Consider the following 22,408-nt stretch of genomic DNA (forward strand, 5'->3'; position numbering starts at 1 on the left):
GCCGAATTCTTGCTTTTTTTACACATGTTTTAGGTTTATTCACAAGTCAAACAAAACTTTTTTTGTCTCTTCGATTGCACCGAAATCACAGGAGACGCTACTTTTGTTTCTCCAAAAATGTAATGCCACAAAAAGTTAGGTTACACTACTAGAAGATTCGTCACGTACGCACACAGGTGGCGCTAGTGTTCTTATTTAAAAAAAGCCAAGTGTCCAACCCTGACACTATTCCCCTATTATAAAATAAATGAAAATTTTCAGAAAATTTAAAGTTAAGAGTAACATTAATGTTCGGATGACAAAAAAATTGTTCAAATATTAATTTTTCATATAAAAATATACTTATAGTCATTGAAAAGAAAAGATTTTTTTGAAATAAAATTTTTGTCATAGTTTATTCTAAAATTTTTTTCAACAAATTAATTTTATATCAATAAAACTATATTTTTCATGTTTCTAAGAATATTTCCCATCGATTAAAAAGAATAATTGACTGAATTTCATCTATTTAAGTCAAAGATATGATATACAGAATTATAGAAACGAGAAAAAATACATTTTATGTACTATGTAAATATCAAGAGGGTATTCTCTGAAAGCCATAAGAATAATTACCGTGTCTCTTGTATTTTAATAAAATATAAAGGGTCATTTTCTAAAAGAGATGTCGCATAATTGTATTAAATGAACTGCATTCTTCTCTATTATTTTGAATAAAGAATCATCGATTACAGCTATTATAATAAATATACAACTTCCTCTATTTTATTTTGTAAAAATAAACTAAAATCAATATTCTATAAAAGAAGTGGGGACTGAAAACGTATCATTCAATTGTAAACCATTAACTATATTGTCGTAGTGTCTTGAATTTTAAAAGAAAATATTTTTGCCTTTTAGTATAAAACTTATATATTGTAATATGTCAAAAGAGAAAAATAACAAACTAATAATGAGACACGAGGAGAATATTTTACCAGAATCATTTTTTTTAATGAAATTTTGTGGCCTATGGCAACCATATAATTTAAATTTATTTCAAAAAATAATTTATGATATTTATTCAATTTTTATGATAATTACCATAATAATAACTGGACTTTCTCTAATAGGAGTTATAATTTCATCTGAAAATATAAAAGATGCTATTGTAGAAAATTCTTTTTTACTTCTTAGTTTTTTTAATAGTTGGGTTAAAGGATCAATTCTTTTACTTCGACAAAGAAATATTAAGTCACTATTAAAAGTATTAATGAGAGAACAGTGTCATCCTACCGATATCATTGAACTAGAAGTTCAGAAAAACTATGATAAAGAATCAAAGTGAGTTTCAGAAATAAAAAAAGTTTTTGAAATGAAAATTTTTATAACTACCATCAACCGGGGTAATTATACCCATAAAAATATTATAGAATTAGCTTTAGAATTTGTTTTTTCATTCTGACAAAAAATTAAGTATATATAATTACATTTAGTTCCCTTTGTAGTGCACAACTATTAAACAATATTTAAATAAATAATATAAAATATAATTTTTAAATATTTAAATTCATTTTATTTAATTATTTTAATTAAATTTATTTATTTAAATATTTTAAAATAAATCATTTTTATGCAAAAAGTAATATGAAATTCAAATTACATATATTCTTTATAGAAGAATTACGATTATCTACTCATCTTCAGTGGGTTTAACTGTTGTATGCATGTGTTTAGCTGTTATTTCTAAACAAGGAGAAGAGAGAATAAAACTTTTAAATACCTGGCGTCCATATAATTTGACAGTGCCATTATATTTTTGGATTACATGGATTTATCAATTTTTGGGATACATAGTTTTAGCAAGTGTTCATTTAGCCAGCGACACTTTATTACCTGGCTTTATCATTCAACTTTGCTGTCAATTGAAATTTTTACAATATCGATTAAATGAATTTCCATGTCAAATTGAAGAAATTTTAAATTCTTTTAAATGTGATAAGCTCAAATTAGAAAAGTCATTTATATCAAAAACTATAATACATCATAATACAATATTTCAGTAAGATTTTATAAATTATTTCAATGAAAATATGTAATTTAAGAAATTAAATTAAATATTTAGCCCACGTGAAAATGTTCCAGGCAGACTCCCGGGAATTTCTCAAAATGAATTTCCGACAATTTTAGCTTTTAAGGGGTTAACTTCTGCGAAGAAGTTGTCAAGAAATAAATTGAACCAAGGGTAGTCACCTGAGCACCTCGTAGAGTTTGACATTGCATTTAAAATTAAAATTTTCAGATGAATTTGTTGAAAAATTACATGGTGTTCCTAGTGTTGGGTTTTCTTGTTTTTAATATTAATATTTCACAAGAAGTTCAAATTAATTATCTAAACACTAAATATACTTTTAAAAAATTCATTTTGAGAAGAGCTAAAACTTCAAAATCATTTCAATATGGGTGATTCTCCAGAAACAGGTCACTTTTGATTCTTTGATTAATTAGTTAATAAATATTATCTAGAATTGGTTTATTTTTTTTTAATTTCTTCATTTTAATGATCTTTAATAAACTCATTATCAATATAATGATATTTTACTTCCCAAAATTTATTTTGTCATCTGAAATATGCTAAAAATATACTTTTGCTCGTTCCACACATGGATTTTGCTATTTTTGAATAAGATTTTTGACATTAAAATTAAAAAAATAAAATTTGTCATTACAGTCATTTTAAAGTATGGCTGAAAAACTGTTATTCCCTAAAAGGGTTTTTAATTTTTCGTCCATTTAAATAAAAAAATGTTTATTTATAATGTTTCTTCGTAAATTTTTTTCTGGATCCGGAGTTGAGAATTTGACTAGTTTTTCGAGGTTTTGCTTGTTATTTTCATTGTAACTAAAGCAATTTTTTGATAAATATGTGTAAAAATCCCAATTGAATAAAAATCAACGGTACTAATTAACTAATTAACTTTTAAATTTATATTATTAAACAATACAATTTGCGTATTTTTATTATGTCTCAACTCCGAACCTGTTTAAAACAATCGTTTTTCAAAATAATTTTGAATTTCAACCTATAGTATCGATAAAAGTAATAAAATTGTATAAAATCCCTAAAGGATTTTTTATTTAGTCCTTAATTAACAAAGTAATTAATGTTTTTCATTTGTTTCTCAACTCCAGCTCTCTCAACACCGGCCCCCGAAATTTTATTGAGCATGCGCAAGTTTCGCGCGAGCAGAAACGACACTCAACTACAGGGCCGTCATTCAGCTTTTCAGTTCCCTTGCGTTTAAGAAACGTGTTGACCGTGTTGACAGTTCCCGAATTTATTTATTATTTAATGTTCTTATAATTAAGTTAAAATTAAATAGGAAAATTGGTAAATAAATATAAAATGAACAAATATGGAGCATAAATATTAGAAGATTTACAATCTTGGGACATTTTTAAATTTTTTGATGTTGCTCTACTTTTTTTATTTTTATAAGTACTTTAACAAAAGGATAAAATAATATTTTAGGACATAATTTTTTTATATTTTTTTAAAAGTTTCTAGTCGGCAGTGTTTATTTTTAAAAAGTTGTTTATTTTAACAAAAAATTTTTAAATTTAAAGAAATATTTTGTTTAATTTTTTTTCTCTATTTTTATAAAAAAAAGCCGAGATAAATTTCTACAAAACAATTAATTTTTGCAAAGAAATTATTGTTTTGTTCTCGAAAAATTAAATATTAAAAATTTAATTACATGTCTGCGCAAAAACAATGGTGCCTGGGGCCCCGGCCGCCCTTGCTACGCTATTGCGCTGAAAGTACTACAATACATATTTATCGTTAAAATTACATTAAAAACGGTTTTTAAGCTCAAATATTTATTAGAATCACTTGTTCCAATCATAATTAATAAAAAGGATGCAATAAACATGTATTTTTAAATAATTTTGAAAAAAAAATTCCTTATTCAAAAGTGACCCGTTTCTGGAGAATCACCCATATAAGTCTAAAAGAAGAAAAATTCCCTTCCAAGTATATTTAAATTTTAAATAAATTAAATTTAAATATTCAATATTAAATTCTTGTTTAAATTATATTTAATTTGATTCTTCTTTTTTTTTGTTAAATAGATTTGCAAAACATCTCAAAAGCACATTTGTGGAAATGCTTTTTATACAATTTTTATTAAGTCTAATTATCATTTGCTTTAGTGTATTTAAAATTTCCAAAGAAAATACAGTTAATTATGTAAACGTAGTGCCACTTTATGCTTATGTCTGTTGTATGTTGATGCAACTTTTCATCTTTTGCTTCTATGGTAACAAACTAATGTTAAATGTAAGCCATAATTTTAAATTAAATTTTATTTGAATTTAAGGAAGAACCCTCGATTTTGGAATTGACAGACAGTTTTTGATGAAAAATAGCACACTAGTAGATATTGATTTAAAAAAGATGTAGTTAAATTTTTAGAGGTCGATGTTGAATATGCGACAAAAGTTATAAACAATTTTATTTTTTCACATATTACACGGTGTCTTATGGGAAAATGCACTTTCATTATCTTCCAAATTTAATTGTAAGAAATATGACAAACAGGTATTCATATAACTTTTTACAGTTAAAGTTAAATATCGAATTGAAATTGTTCCGATAAGGTTTTCAAATGAATTATTCTCGTCTGCCTTCCCACTGTTTTTATTTTTGAGCTTAGATTCTTCATTATTTCTAATTTCACAAACACCACGAAGGTTTTTTCCCACCTCCTGCAGCCTACAGCGGTTCTTATAAACTTCTTAGCTAACTTTTTAACCCTTCCAATAATAATTTTTTGATGGTTTCACAGAATTTCCTTCTAATAAATTTAATTCCGACATGATCCCGGCAAGATGGAGTGTATTAATTAAAAGGTATTAAAAGGTATTAATTAGCATTGAAAAAAAACAGACAATCGAATGCCATTAAATGCTAAATATAAATCCGTTTCTTTCCGGAATCCCAGTTAATGCCTTTGGTAGTTTATAAATCTATCTCGTTTCAATCCTTTTGAATCCACAAAAATTTTGTGTAAAATTTGAATGCCATTCAATGCCTCAATAAAAATTAGAAGTTGAATGAAGTCAATGCCATCCAATGCTGTTCGTGTTTAATCCCTATTAATATTTTTTAAGGAGTGGGCGTCTAACAGGATGAATTCTTTTTAATCCTTTTCATAAATTTATTTATTTTAATGCCTTTTACAGAAAGAAAGTGCTACTCTACAGTTGATTAGAAATTAATTGATTACAAATTAATTTGAATGACCATATTTTTGATAAAGTGATTAAAAAGACGAATGCCAATTAATATTTTTTAATAGATTAAATAATTTTAATTACATTTATTGGTTTCTAATTTTATAAATTATCCAAAAATCAATATTTTTATAATTATAAATGTCATTCAGCAAATATAATTATTATTTAAGAATAATTAATTTTAATTTAATGCCTTTTGATCCCTACTAATATTCTTGTAGGGATTCAAAAGTATTTGGAAGAAAACGGAATTAAAAGGCATTGAAAAGTTTCAATCCATTTTAGTCCCTTCCTTGATTGGTACAAATTAAAACTTGGTTATTGTTTTGAATAACTATATCACAACTAAAAAAAAAGTAGAATTTTTACCCCAAAATCGGTATAAGAACTAACTGCAACAAATTTTATCCTAGTTGAGGGCGCCACTGTCTATGTGAATTAGCATTGGTTAAAATTACCCGTAACAAAATTTATCAAGCGTTTTTTCTGTGTACAGGGAGGGTTCTTCCTTAAAGGCCAAAGCAGAATAGATTCTTGAAGAAGGAACGCAATCGGCAACGTAAACGTAGGAATGCGTAAGAGAAGGATAAAGATATTTGCTATCCTTCTCTTACTCATTCTTACGTTTCCGTTTATGATTGGGTTCTTGTTCAAGACTCTATTCTGCGCTTGAGCCTTAATTCTACAAGAACAAAAATCAAAAAGAAATGTATTTTGTTTTAAATTTAAAAAAAAATTACATTTAAAATATTATCAAATAATATATTATTAGAGTAGTAATTTGCAAGACACTGTTCTTGGAATAAACTGGCTTTGCCTTGAATCAGGAACGAAAAAAAGCCTTATAATTTTAATGATATGCTCCACTAAACCCATTTTAATTTCTGCTGGTTCAATGATGTTTGTCAACTTGGATTCCTTTGTAATGGTTGGTAATGTTTTATTCTAATAAAATTTGACATTAACGAACAAGTTGAAAGTTCAGTCAAATGGAGTTTCGGTGAAATAAGAATTACCTCACTTAAAAATATCAGCTAAAAAGAATTTTTATTAAATGACGATTCTGTTAAATAAAAAATAAGTCGAATAGAAATTTTCATTAATAAAAGTTTTGTTAAATAAAAATTTTGTTATATAGAAATTCTGCCAAATAAAAATTCGATAATTTTTAATTCGACAGCACAAAAATTCCGACAGGTCTAATGTGAAGAATATTCATGCATTCCAACAATAATAATTTTAGTTATTTTTCACTAACGATTGTAGTAGATAAATGACTATATAATTTTTTTTACAGTTTCAATCCTTTTTATTAAAATCGTATAAAAATAGAAAAAGGTATTAAAAATTTTCATTGATTCTGATTTTGAGAGTTTTAAAATTTATTAACATTTTCAGATTCTGAAGGCTTCGTATTCAGCGTTTAATGTCTTACAACATTCTGTATAACTATCTTGTTAATAATTATTGAATTTATGAGCAAACAAATTATGAAAAATATATTTTCATATAAATGATTTTACCGTTACATTTACTTTATCTCACATTTTCTATTATTTTAATCAAAAGAATAAAGTCAGGAAAAAGACATTGTATTGAATAATAAATATTTATATTATATATATACAGTAAGATTATTTGACTATGAATCACCCCCAATATAGTGTTAAAGTTTATGCAGACTTTAGTATATATTACTTTAGAAATATGCAACCCGATTTACAGAGAAGTTTGAAAAAAAAACATTGAAGAGGAGTCATTTTTAAATTTGACACTTGAAATTGGATACGCGCGATGATTTAAGTCATCACGTGATAGCAGAAAAGGCATGTTGGAAACCATTTTGGTTATATACGAAATCAAAACATAACCCCAAATAATCATCGTATTTGACATTATTAAAAAAAACAAAAAGAAATAAAAAATAAATAGTCATTAAAAGATTATAATAATGATAAAAAAGTGTCTTTTATTACAGTAATACTCCGGACTTACGCGATAGGTTGGACCGAGCGACGACCGTGTAAGTCGAATTTGCGTAAATCTGGGTTTAAGTTTTCATATAAAATAAATAGGGGAATAGTGTCAGGGTTGGACACAGTTTTGGTTTTTTGTTTATAAATATTTTGTTTAGATAAATTCAGTCAATTGTGGTATATAAGTGGAAAGATCTACAAAAGAGAAACACTTTTGCTGTGGACCGTAAATTGATTGGTCCAAAATTAAAAAAGTTATAAACATTTAGAAAAAAAAATCTAGTCAGGGTTGGACACTTTTTGAAAATCGAAACGCATTATTGGTAAAAACGTAAAATAACATTTGTAATGTTTTTTATTCTTATTTTTTCATGTTTATCTTTACTTATTGTTTACAAATTGTAAAGCTTCATGGGTTTAAAAAAGGAATGAACTCAAATTACAAAAAATAACGCTTTATTGTTCCAAATAACTCAATGAAATGATGAACAAAATTTATACAATTTAAGTATTATTTTCCTAATATATTTGGCACAATTTTGCACTGAAATATCAATAAAATAAAATTTATTTGTATATTTTTTTATAAATTGTGTCAAATTCATAATTAATATGGGTGTCCAACCCTAACTAGAAGCATCATTTTCGAATTGTGCTAACCATAACCAGACATGTGTCGCGATTCGATTTTTCACTTTTTTTCTTCTTAAATTATGTACCCCACAATACATTCAATAAGCTTATCTTGACGAATTCTTGCTTTTTTTAACACATTTTTTAGGTTTATTCACAAGTCAAACAAAACTTTTTTTGTCTCTTCGATTGCACCGAAGTCACAGCAGACGCTATTTTTGATTCTCCAAAAATGTAATGCCACAAAAAGTTAGATTACACTACTAGAAGATTATTATACACTGAAAAAAAAAATTTAGTGTTTGCAACAAAATTGTTTGGTTAGGCAATTTTGTTTCTTGTAACCAAATTTTGGTTGGCTGAAACAAAGTCGTAGGGTTATCTCAACCAAACAATTGGTTAGGCCAACAAAATTATTTGGTTGAATATTTTTAAATTCCAACCAAAATTTAGTTACGACAACAAAATAATTTGGTTAACACAACTCCCGACCTTCAGTTTTAAAACAGAGGTTCGATCCCAGGCGGAGGTGAGATTTTTCAAAGTCTATAAATATATTTCAATTGGATAAATATAAATTCAATGTTAAATAATTGATAATAAATAAATAATGAGATAAATAAAAAAGATATAAAGAAAAGAGATAAGGTAGAATAAAATTTTTAATTTTACAAAAAAAACTGTTGGTTTGATCAACCAAACATTTTTGTTGACCTAACAAAAAAAATTTGGTTGAGCTAACCAAACATTTTTGGTATGCCAACAAAAAAAAATCAACCAAATTTTTTGGTTGACTCAAACAAATAGTTTGGTTGCTTAAATACCAACAAAATTTTTTTGTTGGCCCAAATAAATTTTGGTTGCTCTGACTAAACATTTTTCTCAGTGTTCGGTGATTTTTGATATTTTTCTATCATTTTTTGAAAGAAAAAGTTTCTATTAGTACCTATTATTATATGTAAATATAAGGAATGAAACTATTTTAACACCAATTCACTTTCTTATCGATTATATTAAAATGTAAAATGATAAAACCAGTTAACGGAATTCTAAATACAGAAAATGAAATATTTTATTCTAATATACTTGTTACAGGGCGTATTTAACATCTGGAATTTTTCATAATACAATTATGAATTTCGCAAAAACTATTCTACTTTTTGTTTCTAAATATATTAAACTTTATTATTTTTATTTTAGGCATTTCTTAAAAAATAGTGATGAAATCTATAAACACCCCAAAATCTGCTAAATCTTCCGCAATTGTAACTTAATATACTAAATATGAGTGTCAAAATATTAAATATATCCTTACAAGATTTCTTTCCGTGTATCACTTTTGAATCGAATCTCGATCCACATTTTGTGACAAAAAAAATTATAAGTTTCATTAATTACATTAAAATTCTCAGAGTGAGTGTGTTCGAAAAAATTGGCTAATTCGGATGTACGACGAGTGATTTCATCAACTGTAAGTAGATACTTGTGAAATACATTTCTACACATTTTTCTTATTGAATCCAGATCAATCCCATATTTTGCATATTGGTTCTTTATCACATTTAAATGCATCACTAAATCCTTTTACGTTTGCCATGAGTCCATTTATTCTCAAATTCGATTTTGGATGAACATCAGTATTTATTCTCGCTAAATATTCTGGTGTTCCGCTCTCACAATTTACCTATTAAATAAATTAAATTTTTATGTAATTGCATATATTATCATTAACAGTCTGAAAACGTAAACAAGACTTACAAAAGCCATAGAAACAAAATACAATTGATCTAAATCCAAGTTTTCTAATCCTGGTAAACGTTTATCTTTAATATTTTCTTTCTTCATTTTTTGCTTGTAAGCTCCATAAGCTGCAATCAACCCTCCGGTATCAGCAATAGTTTCACCTTGAGTTAGTTTTCCGTCTACCTAATTTACATAAAAATTTTTATTTTTCAATTATATCTCATTCAAAGTGTTGTTTGAATAATATTCAATTAAGTTTCATTTACTTTATAATTATTATAATGATCCACAAAACATTTGGCCCTCTTCTCATATTCATCAATCATTTCGTCTGACCACCAAGGAATTCTATTTCCATTTTTATCATATTTTCGTCCTAATGTTAAAAATAATATACACATTTAAAATAAATAATAATAATAAATATTTTTGATAATTTAGAAATTTTATTTTTTTAAATAATGAAAAAATTTTTCTAATCTATACGATTGATTGTTCAAAATTATAAAAAAAGTGTAAAAACAAATTGGCTATAAAAAATAGTAAAAATTGTTAAAGAAGTTCAATTTTTAAAGAATTGACAATGCAATTAATCAAAATTTACATATAAATGTAAAGTTACCAGAAATCTTCTTTAACTTACTGTCTATTGCATAACGAGCAGCTTTTTTATTTTAACAAAAAAGTTTTTTTGTAGATTATTTATAAAAAAATTGATTTTTTTTCCAAAATAGTCCCAAATTTTAAAATAATTGCTTTTTTTTATTTTCTCTTCGTCATGCAAAGCGTATTTGTGTACTTAAACGATAAAGATTTGATTTTTTGATTATGGTTAATATTTGAGATCAGTATCCAATCTCCATTTTGCAATATTTTTAATTTAAAAAATTATTATACATAGCTTATATTGTACACTTCAAGGTATGCTTTATTTCAATTCAATAAACTTTACCACTTTTTTTATAAAATATCTTGAAAAAACGTGCATTTATACGAGTTTCCCCTCTTAAATCATTAAGCAACCGAGTATAGATGATTTTTTCTACAATGGTCTTAATTATACTATATACTAATATTTAAAAATAAACGTGTATCAAATTACCTTGGTCATCAAATCCATGAGTCATTTCGTGACCCATTATATAACCTATATATCCGTAATTTATCGCACTGTTGAAATAAAGAGGAAAGTTTTTTTTAAAATACGGTTAATTAAGAATTTTTTAAATACAAATATATGAGAAAATTCGTTAAAATAATAAGTACAAGTTATTAAAAGAGTGTTTTTTTAATAAATTGAAATTTTTTACTTTCTAAATTTGAATCAGTGAAATTTCACTGACAAAGTACACTACTCGGACAGCACCGAAACTTCCCTGAACCTTGACTGAACCTCGCTTGACGAGGTTCGGGAACTTGAGTCGCGAAGTCCAAACCAGGTTGAGTTAATGTTTAAATGTCCGCGCATAATAAAGGTCAGTCACAGAGGTTGGCTGAATATTGGATTTGAATCTCTGTTAAATATTAAAATTAAAGATTCTTGGCATATTGTGAGGGGATATTTAAGAAAATTAAAAATTCAAGATTTGTTAAATGTAATCGTTAAATATTCTGGAAATTTAGAAGGAGCATAAATACAGAAAAATAAAAAGAAAGCAAATGAATTTAAAAAAACCAATGAGAAAAATTAATAACAAATAATTAAATTAAAATAAAAAAATGGACATCAAAGTATTAGTGAAACCTTTTTTTCCAAAAAAGAATTTGTCTCAAATCCAATAAATAGGAGAGACATCGGGCAGAAAAAAAAATTTCGACAAGAAAAAAAATTTACGATCACTGCTTATATACCAATCTAATGGCACCTCAACTGTGAGAAACAGTTATGATGTTCGCCCTCCCTGTGGCGTTGAGCGAACTAAAGTCCAGAGCTGAACCATCAGCGCAGCGCGGAACATTTGAAAAATTTGGTTTTATTAGATATTTTATTTTAAATATGACAAATAATTAACTTAATAAATAATTAATGTCATAAATAATTATTAATAACATAATAACATACTTAATAATTCGTTAATTAATTATTTTTAACGTAAAATTTAAAAAAAAAAATTTGTTGTCAAAAAAATATCACGATGAGAAAATAATTTTTTGTCAAATTTTCTCAGTAAATAAATTCATTAACTAAATAAGGGAACGTCCATAAACTACGTTACCAATTTTTCAACTTTTTAGACCCCCTCCCCCCCCCCTTCGTTGACAACTTTACATACAATTTTATAAGTTTTAACATTAAGCGTAGGTTTAGCCCGGACCCCCTCCCCCCCCTGAATTGGTAACGTAGTTTATGGACGTTCCCTAACGTAATTATTAGTTACTACATTTTTTTACAACAAAAATGTAACAAAAAAATATTTGTAGCAAAAAAATAATATCAAGATGAGAATTTTAATCATTTTTAAATTTTCTCTGTAAAAAAATATTTTGTGGCCCAAAAAAAATTATCATGATAAGAAAATAACTTTTTTGTCAAATTTTCTCTCAAAAAAAATTAATTTACTAAATACCGTAATAATTAGTTGATTTTTTTTAATACGAAAATTTACCAAAAATTTATTCGTAGCACAAAACAATATCACAATGAGAAAATAATTTTGTTGTAAAAATTTCTCTCTAAAAAAAATTTAACAAAAAAATTATACGTAGCACAAAAAAATATTACGATGAGAAATTTACTTATTTTTAAATTTTCTCAGTAAAAAAATTATTTGTGGCCACGATGAGAAAATAAATTTTTTTTTCAAAATTTCTCTGTAAAAAAAATTAATTAAATAATTAGCTAAATAATTGTCTTGAAAAATTTTTTTTTACTACAAATATTTAACAAAAAAATTATTTTTTAATGGTAATATTTTTTTTGACAACAAATTTGTTTTTTGTCAAATTTTACGTTAAAAATAATTAATTAACGAATTATTAAGTATGTTATTATGTTATTAATAATTATTTATGACATTAATTATTTATTAAGTTAATTATTTGTCATATTTAAAATAAAATATCTAATAAAATCAAATTTTTCAAATGTTCCGCGCTGCGCTGATGGTTCAGCTCTGGACTTTAGTTCGCTCAACCTCAACGCCACAGGGAGGGCGAACATCATAAATGTTTCTCACAGTTGAGGTGCCATTAGATTTGTATATAAGCAGTGATCGTAAATTTTTTTCTTGTCGAAATTTTTTTTTCTGCCCGATGTCTCTCCTATTTATTGGATTTGAGACAAATTCTTTTTTGGAAGAAATGGTTTCACTAATACTTTGATGACCATTTTTTTATTTTAATTTAATTATTAATTATTAATTTTTCCCATTGGGTTTTTAAATTCATTTTCTTTCTTTTTATTTTTCTGTATTTATGCTCCTTCTAAATTTCCAGAATATTTAACGATTACGTTTAACAAATCTTGAATTTTTAATTTCCTTAAATATCCCCTCACAATATGCCAAGCATCTTTAATTTTAATATTTAACAGAAATTCAAATCCAATATTCAGCCAACCTCTGTGACTGACCTTTATTATGCGCGGACATGTAAACATCAACTCAACCTCGTTTGGACCTCGCGACTCAAGTTCCCGAACCTCGTCAAGCGAGGTTCAATCAAGGTTCAGGGAAGTTTCGGTGCTGTCCGGGTAAAGCGTCAATCGAGAACACGTCAGTCGAAAACAGAGCATGGGAACACTTGAGGGGAAGTGGGGAAACGGGTAGAATTTAGGTTATGACTGACGCCAGTGTCGTACTTGTGATTTTTAAATTTAAGGTGTATTCAGTGTCTTACTAGTGAAAATCTCCTAGATAAAATTCACATTGTTGCGTAAGGCACTTCATATGGCCCTGAGTGTTTTTATTTTCGAGCGATAAATATCGCGTTGATCAAGAACAGCACTACACATTCGTCTGTTCTCGATTGACGTTTTAGTGTATTTGGAATTTAGCAACTGAATTATTTCAATAAATTTTCACTGAAATTCAGTCACATTTAACTGAAAACCAGTAATAAAGAATTATTACTGATTTAAACAGTCAAATCTACATTATCATTAATCGGTAAAACAGATTTGACTGTTTTAATAAGTAAAGATTTCTACTAATTTACAGTGAAATATGACTGAATATCAGTGGAAATTTTACTGAAATTGTTGAGTTGCTAAATTCCAACTATTTCATTAGTAAAATCTCACGGATTTAAATTTAGAGAGTATAGTTCTATTCATAAAATTGTGAAGCGTTAATAATTTATTAATTGAAAATATAGACATACTTACAGAGGTAAATTCAAATTATATATGGGAAGTGAAAGTAGTGCAGCTGCAACATCTTTTTAACAAATTAACATTAATATTAAAAAAAATTACTTATATCTTTAACTATATTGCAAAATTCTTTTAAATTATATACTCTAAAATTATTATTTTCGGATAAGTTTGCCAATTACTGCGCGATTTAAATGTTAAAGTGTTATTTATAGATATATTTATACAAAAATTAAATTCCCAAAAATATAAAATATTTAAACAAATTAATCAACGTTTAATTTTAAAGAATAAAATTAATAATAATATAGTTTAAGCCCTTCGCAGTCTAGTGTAAAAATCATCGTTTTTGGACCCAAAACAATAAAAAAAAAGTTCCCAAAAAAATATTATTTCATTGTATGCAACCCTTGATACATAAAACAGGTTTTAAAGAAAGCGCAGTAATTGATATCTTACAGTTACTCTACATCAATAAAAAAAAGTTATCAAAACGTATTTTACATTTAAACAAAAGTAAATTTTCTTTGAACTTACTCAAACTATTCGTGCTTAGTTCATAACCAGCATTATAGGTAAGTGGTGACATAATAACTCTGTAAAAATACATTAAAATTATGTGCTTTAAAGTTAAATAACCTAATCCTATTACATCCCAGATAGCACCGAATTTTGCAGGAAGTTAACAGTAAGTTAACGACCATAAGCTCGGAAGTTAACACTGTTAACTTCTCGCTAACTTCCCAGAAGTTTTAAATGTCTTCAGAGTTAACACTCTAAACTTGCTGGAATTTATAAAGCTCATTTTGAGTTCAGGTTTTTTCTGTGTTAACAGTGTTAATTTAAACTCTGAGGACATTTAAAACTTCTGGGAAGTTAACGGGAAGTTAACAACGTTAACTTCTAAACTTATCTTAGTTAACTTCCTATTAACTTTCTGTAAAGTTCGGTGCTATCTGGGATGAAATTAATACATAGTAATGACTTACGGCTCAGAAACATTGCTCTTTAGTTCACGAATATTTTTGGCTGCTTCAAATCTTATATGTTTAAAAAAAGCGATTTTATTTTCGAAATAATCTGGACCTAACGGAACCTGCAAAATAAATATTAATTAAAATTTTCTTAATTTTTAATTTTTCAAAAAATTTAATTAATTTAAAACATTTTTTAACTCAAAATGTTTTAAATCAATTAAATAATTGAAAGAAATTTTTTTCTTCACACAATGAAGAAGCAAAATGTTCGATAAATGAAAATAAAAGAACACCCTACTTTTTTATTTTTAAATGCTCATAACTTTTCAATTGAACTTTTTATAAACTTCATGCAAAAAATTATAAAATTTACTATATGTTTTTGTAATTAAAAAGGGTTAAAATCTTGTTTGCTTTCTCGTGGTGGAAGCTTTGTAGTCCTTTCGTTTACCTATATTAAAATTGTTTTTACCTAATAAACGAAAAAAAAATTACAAAAAATATAGTAAATTTTAATTTTATAATTTTTGGAGGGTATAAAACAATATCTTGGTTAGGCATGAAATCCCTCATTTAAAATGTACATTAAGGGGTTATTAATCTGCAATGCCTGCTCCATATATTATCAATGGAATTTCACTGACTAGTTGTGAAAATTACTGCAAATTAGTGTTTAATTATATTAGCATACCTCATCATTTATATGTTCATCACTTGAATTAATTTCCGAAAAAAACGATTCTGAATAACCAATTACAACTTTAATTGCCTTGAGTTTTTCCTTAACCAGGTTCTTTGTTTCATTATTCAACCAATTGGAGTTCGACATTTGTACTTCAATTTCATGTTGGATTTCTTTAGCCATGGTTGTCGCCTATTCCAACCAGAAATTAATATATTTCATTACTTGTGACACTGTTGTCAATGTAAATTATTTGTATTATATATTATTGTATTTTAATCATAACTTACCGATTCTTTTGTCGTGTTAGGAAATTGACGTTTTATGAATTCAAAAGACGTTCCGAAATTGAATGGCAAACTATCGAAACAATATTCCCACCTAACAATTTGAAAATTTCAATTTATAAATAGATGAACAACAACATATATGTGTTTTGGATAGTTAAAAGGGACTAAAATGCACTTTTGCGTTAATATATGACTTGGGGATTCTTGTGCTGAAATAAAAACTATCCTTTTAAAAATTAAAAAAGTATAGAAAATTTCGAAATTATTTGACCTTTCTGATGGTTTGATGATTCCTACATCAGCAGTTTTCTTCGTGTCATAAATGAATTGTTTTATTTCTTTATCTAAATATGGAAGGGTCTCCACTATAAACATCCAATGAATGTAATTGACTGAAAAAGATTTATATATTTTAATTAAAATTTTACATTATTTAATTTAAGAGGAGGCTCCTCTTATCGGATTCTCGTACATTTTCCCGAATACAATTTCCTAAATACTTTTTTACCGAATGCATTATTACGGAATCAATTTTATCTAATGTAATTATAATAAACTTGTCGAAGTTTATAAAGTAGACATCCTAAAGAGTAGGTTATATCTATAAAATAGTCAAAAAGTTAAAAAATGACAAAATGGCGTACACTTTTTTAAAAAAGTGCGATTTTTTCACTATTTTTACAAAAAACAAAAAAAATGATCAGATCTGATTAATTCTTAGCCCTCCTTAATTAGTTAATTTAATATATATATATATATATAAAATTTATTAAAATATTTTATTTTTATTGTACCAATTGTTCTTTGATCTGTTTTTTCTAGTAGTTGACTTAATTTATTGAAGTAAGTTTTGTCAAGTACAATTATTTTTTCTGATTCATCAATAACAACATCAGTATTATTGTAAACGGCTTTAATCATTTCGAGCCAATTAATCTAAAAACAATAAATATAAACTAAAGTTATTAACAACAAAAATAATAATCATACACTGAAAAAGGGTTTGATATTGACAACCAAACGTTTGGTTAGTATTTAAGCCACCAAAATTTTTTTGTTGAATCAACAAAATTTTGGTTGTCCCAATCAAACTTTATTTAGGATAACAAAAATCCTTTTTTATAATTTTGGTTGTGACAAACAAATTTTGATTGAGACAATTAAGATTTTGTTGATTCAACAAAAAAATGTTGGTTGCTTAAGGCTAGGTCCAAGTCGAGTCAGCTGTTCCTTTGAAGTTTCAATGGAACAGCTGACACGACTTGGACCTAGCCTTAAATACCAACCAAACGTTTGGTTGTCAATACCAAACCCTTTTTTCAGTGTAGTAGGATGATACCAATATTAATATAAATTGAAGAGTTAAATAAATTTTCGTATGAGCTAAATATTCGTAATAACAAGAAATAACATTTTTTTACCTTTGATATCGTGCTTTCATTAGTATTGTTATGATTATATAAATTCTGAAAATCGCTAATTCGCATTATTTCATATCCAAATTCTCTTCTTTCATTTAGAGTTAATTTAATCTAATAAGAATAAATTGATTAATAATACACTTTTCATTTCTTCAAATATAATTTGAAATTAATGCGATTATTACCTTCTCCAAGGAATTAATAAAATCAAACAAATTCCTACTGTCAATTTCGATTTTTTTTTCGTCCCTCATTCCTTCGGATTCTGAATATTTAGAAATTGCTTTGTTTAGAAAATTTTGAAATTTTGTTATATCATCATTATTATCGTTATTTCCATTACTGTATGAAATAAATTGATTATTATAATCACTACTTTCCATATCATTCAAAAAATTGATGTTAGGCAGAAACTTATTTTCTTGAGTAATCTGCAATATTATAAAATTTGTAATGTACATTTTATTATCGTAAAATTGGCATTTTGCTGTTTCATACTCTCTAAAACTGAATTAGTGAAAATTTCACTGATTTTAATTAAGTAATTTACTTTTCATGATTTCAATCAGTGACTTTTACTAAATTTGGCCAATTCAGCTCAATATTTATATATTCATTATTGTAAAAGATTAATTGCTTCTTACCGCAATCATGTGAAGTGTGGAATTTTTTGGATTAGATGAAGTACCTATAGTAAATAAACCATATCCTCCTACAATATCGACATAATAATAAACAACATCTTGCCAAGTGATTTCTTTTTTTTCCCATTCAGTTGTATTCATAACCATTGGCCAACCACCAATCTTGTCTATAATTTTCTTCAACGGTTCCAATCCTTTTTTCTTAATTCTGTCTAAAATTATTCATAATATATTTTTTAATTTCAAGTTTTCATTAAATATTATTGTTATTTCATTGAAAATAAAAATTATTTGATTTAACAACAATCGGCTATATTTATTATCAAAGCAGATATTTTCTGCAATGAATAATTATTATCGTTCTGAAGGTGTCTGAGTTAAATAATAAGTATTTGATTGAAATACAAAAAAATTATTGATTAAAATTAATTTTATTTGTTTTAATTAAAAATTACTTGCTTCCAATTAAATGGTGTTAAAAAAAAATGTTCTCGAAATTGCATAACGAATCAGATATAAACTTATTTAAATTAAATAAATTTTGTTTTCAGTGTACGGAAAAAAATATTTGGCATTGACAGCAAAACAATTTTGCTGCATTAATTTGAGAAACAAAAATTTTGTTCAGTCATCTTAAAATCTTTGTGTTTTATGAACAAAATGTTTTGTTGTCAAAGAAGAATATTCTTATCAGTGTAAATTGTTGAACATGAATTAGACTCATAAAAAATTAAATAATTTTATAAATGATAAGAACGAAAAAATAAATTAATATTGGAACAACTACAGTTTTCTATATCATTAGGTATATAAATTAAAATATTGAAATTAAAATTTTATAAAATAGTTACCTTCATCCATACAAGAATTATACCATTTTTTCTCGAAAACTAATGGCTCAGTATCCTCAGAACTTAGTGGCTTTTCTATAATGTCTGAAAAAATACCATAATGAAGAGTAAAAATAGTATATTTCGTAACGAGTGTGAATATTTGCAGATTTTTGAAAAAGTGTTTTTTTTGGGACGAGCTGTAGGCGAAGCGAAGCTTCGCCTACAGCTCGTCCCAAAAAAAACACTTTTTCAAAAATCTGCAAATATTAACACAAGTTACGAACGATACTTTTCATGACAAGGTGCAAAAAAACGCACTTTTTAGCACGGCGTGCTAAAAAAGTGCCTCTTTTTTGCACCGCGTTATGAAAAAATATAAATTTCCTTATACAGAAAAAACATAATTTCAAATTGAGTACAAAATTTACACTCAATTTGATTTTGATAATCGAGAATTTTTATTTTTAAAACTGACTGTATGAAACTTAAATAATTTTCTCTTTTTCCCTAAATTGAAACGGGTACTATATTAAATTTTTAAATAAAAAATCTCTGTATATAGCGCCATTGCCCCTCTCTATCCTACCTTTTAGAATAAATTTTCTTTCTTCTGTACTTATTTCAAATAAATCCCAGTTTTGTTTGCCTTTAGGAACCGGATAATTAGATTGCCATGAACCACATACGTAGGAATAAAAGTCATCGCAAGGATTTACGCTATCATTCATTCCCTTTTTAATTAATTCCGCTGTAAAACACAATATTATTGTTAAACACATTTTCAATAATTGTGTGCGTAGTTTAAAAAATTAAAGGAAAATTTATGTTTTTGAAACATTATCAAAAATAATGTTCAATTAGGTATGTGACGGCTTTTTAGGTATATTTTAAGAAACTAATACGAAATTTTTTGCTGTATTAAAAAGGCGTATGTCTCTTGTTAAAACAGTGTTTTTAATAGCATTTCTATATTAATTAATATATAATATTTATAATTAATATTATTACAGCACATAAATAAACAATGACAAAGTTGAAAATATTCAACTTAATCTGACATCACAGAAAATTATAAGACAAAGGTGCATCATAAAATTCATGTCTCAAAATTGGTACAAATTTTTTATTTACAATTTTATCAATAATTTATTATTTTAATATAAAAATGTTATTAAAAACACTTTTTTGACAACTAAAGACGTACACCTTTTTAATGCAGCAAAAAATTTCGTATTATTTTCTTAAGTTAATGGTTCAAATACAATAAATCTCAAAACCTATCTGAAAAGTTGTTTCATAATTGGTACTTTTACCAAATATTTGTTTTAATTTTCCAATATCAATAATAATAAACTTACCTAATGAGTGGCATTCCTTAGTTTCACAAACTTCCGAAATATTATTTTCAACATCACTTCCGAAAACAAGTGTTTTTTCTTCATTTATTATTAATAAAATTATTAAGTGGACGGCAAAAATTCTAGAACAATAAAATTTAATTTGACAATTAAATTTAATTATTTTTATATTTTAAAAATATAGAAAATGTTAAAATATAAATAATTATAAATAATGAATTTAAGCGGAGGGATAGGTGAAATTTCAACTCATTGAAATTAATGTTGTTAAGAGGTGACAATTTTTATCTGGCATTATTTGGGATCTAAAATTATTATGAATTATTAAAATTTTTAAGAAATTTTATTTTTTGAAAATATTAAAATTTTTAAAAATCCATACGATTGATTGTTCAGAATCATGAAAAAAGTATATATAAAAAAAATATATTTACAAAATTCGTCTGGATAATTAATGTATTTTATAATTAATTTAGGGTCAGTCGGGGTAAATCCGAACGAGGGGTAAATCCGAACGCTAATTATTTCAGCTTAATTAAAATTTTTAAAAATAAGTTCGATATGAGAATTTTTACCTCAGATCCTCTTGAAGAGATTCTAAGTATTATCCCATTTTTTGTTTGTTAATTAGCAACAGCATAAACAAAGATAACAAGTATTGCAAAAAAGATTGAAAATCAAAGATGACACTCTTTCAGTATTTTGTCTCGTATTTGAAGAAAAAGAAGCTAAAAATTCATTTTATTATTTATAATTGTTTGTTATGAATACTAGAACAGAAACTATATTTGATTTTTGCCTTCTGTAAAATTTTATTAATAATATCAGACCGTTCGTATTTACCCAAGAAAATTGGAAAACTGGGGTAAATCCGAACGGTATTTTTAATAATTTTTTTTTACATCAAAGCCACACAAAATTGTTTTTATTTGATTACACTATTATTTTAACATTATAAAAGTACATAGAAAAAAGTTTTTCTTTCTATACGTATCCTCGTTAGTAAATAATAAGCAGAAACTTAATCTCTGTTCTCTCGAAGGAGTGTTTCAATTTTTTTGCCAAATGGTTTGTTGAAAAAAGTTTTTCAGGATCTTAATAAAATTTGGTATTCTACGGTTTTTGGGGTCGCTAATTACCAATTTGAAGTCAGTTTTTCAAAATTCAAAAAGGCGGACGAGAATTAAAAAATTCATTGGATTCGCTCGAAAATTGTTACTCGGGGGGTTTCAGGGTTAGCAAATTTGATCATTTTTAAAAATAAGTTTTAGGAAAGTACGCCATTTTGAATTTAAAAAATTTGACTTTTATTTTTGTATTTACATTCAATCACTCCAAAATACTTTCTGTACCAAGTTTTGCAAAAATCCGTTATGATTTGATAAAGTTATTGAAGGTTTTAATTGTGTAATGCATTTTAATTTTTAACCTGTTTGATTTTTGTATTTATATATGATGCATTATTACATAATAGGTTTATTATCGTATTTTTTTTGAGTTTTTATATAAGTTTAACAATTGCAATACTTTAAATTTATTTTCCCTAAGATTTTTCTGAAATACAGTGGCGTTCGTATTTACCCCCATATTTTAGGAAAGTTGCAAAGTATCGAGGTAAATACGAACGCTAAGTTTCCTGCGATTGTAATTTATCAAAAAATTTTTCTACCCCATAAAATTGTTCTATGGAAGTAAAGTAACAACTTCATGCACCAGAATACCGGAAGTATTTTTTTTTTAAAGAAAAAACTTATGTTATTGTTGAAACTTACTAAAAGCGTTCGGATTTACCCCGGTTGACCCTATATTATATTATTTTATAATTAGAATAAAATGTTTCATTATACTTACAAGTAATGAGTATCGAACATGTTCCATAAATAAATAAATTATGAGAAAAAATAATTAAAAATTGCCCTAATGTAATCTCATAGAGCGGTTCAATTCAACAATATACTCATCGCGTTTTTACTAGAATCGAGTCATATAGGTATATATGCCTTAGATTACCCAACATCTCACTAGCACTATATTTAATTTAAACTAAAAATTTTTATGAAGAAAGAAATTTTTAATATTTTTGAACGTATCGGTAATCATGTTTTAATTTAGAATATATTGAGGCGCATTAAAATTAAATAAAAAAATAATTAAAACTTTTGTGAAGCGTCACTTTTATCAAATATAAATAAGAAATAAATGTATTTTCATATTCCAATGTCATTTATGATAAATGTCAATTATTAAAAAATAAAATTC

General features: G+C 26.0%; 2 protein-coding genes across 2 annotated transcripts; one reads left to right on the forward strand and one right to left on the reverse strand.

The window, feature by feature from the left end:
• Positions 1 to 871: 871 nt before the first annotated feature.
• LOC127283771 (odorant receptor 67c-like) lies at positions 872 to 6,795 on the forward strand. The gene is made up of 5 exons (XM_051308853.1): positions 872 to 1,323; positions 1,658 to 2,041; positions 4,114 to 4,321; positions 6,053 to 6,208; positions 6,679 to 6,795. The coding sequence occupies exons 1-5, from the start codon at positions 923 to 925 to the stop codon at positions 6,727 to 6,729; spliced, it is 1,200 nt and encodes a 399-aa protein (XP_051164810.1). The 5' UTR covers positions 872 to 922; the 3' UTR covers positions 6,730 to 6,795.
• A 2,148-nt stretch (positions 6,796 to 8,943) lies between these two features.
• Positions 8,944 to 22,216, reverse strand: LOC127283764 (endothelin-converting enzyme 1-like). The gene is made up of 18 exons (XM_051308846.1): positions 22,001 to 22,216; positions 20,150 to 20,271; positions 19,378 to 19,539; positions 18,810 to 18,893; positions 17,959 to 18,170; positions 17,500 to 17,745; positions 17,315 to 17,425; positions 16,688 to 16,829; positions 16,165 to 16,285; positions 15,894 to 15,984; positions 15,613 to 15,795; positions 14,934 to 15,040; positions 14,482 to 14,540; positions 13,957 to 14,008; positions 10,735 to 10,802; positions 9,899 to 10,008; positions 9,648 to 9,815; positions 8,944 to 9,573 (listed from the first exon to the last, which is right to left on the reverse strand). The coding sequence occupies exons 1-18, from the start codon at positions 22,018 to 22,020 to the stop codon at positions 9,415 to 9,417; spliced, it is 2,217 nt and encodes a 738-aa protein (XP_051164803.1). The 5' UTR covers positions 22,021 to 22,216; the 3' UTR covers positions 8,944 to 9,414.
• Positions 22,217 to 22,408: the final 192 nt, after the last annotated feature.

The sequence above is a fragment of the Leptopilina boulardi genome, unplaced genomic scaffold (assembly GCF_019393585.1).
Source record: "Leptopilina boulardi isolate dan_hultmark-lab unplaced genomic scaffold, ZJU_Lbou_2.1 LbouV2_310, whole genome shotgun sequence".
Taxonomy (NCBI): domain Eukaryota; kingdom Metazoa; phylum Arthropoda; class Insecta; order Hymenoptera; family Figitidae; genus Leptopilina; species Leptopilina boulardi.

Coding starts and splice junctions, on each gene's coding strand:
- LOC127283771 (XM_051308853.1), top strand. CDS start 923: ATGTCAAAAGAGAAAAATAACAAACTAATAATGAGACACGAGGAGAAT. Junction 1,324..1,657: donor AACTATGATAAAGAATCAAA/GTGAGTTTCAGA, acceptor TATTCTTTATAG/AAGAATTACGATTATCTACT. Junction 4,322..6,052: donor GTAACAAACTAATGTTAAAT/GTAAGCCATAAT, acceptor ATATATTATTAG/AGTAGTAATTTGCAAGACAC.
- LOC127283764 (XM_051308846.1), bottom strand. CDS start 22,020: ATGTTCGATACTCATTACTT. Junction 15,041..15,612: donor ATGAACATATAAATGATGAG/GTATGCTAATAT, acceptor TTTATTTTGCAG/GTTCCGTTAGGTCCAGATTA. Junction 10,009..10,734: donor TCATGGATTTGATGACCAAG/GTAATTTGATAC, acceptor TTTTAACATTAG/GACGAAAATATGATAAAAAT.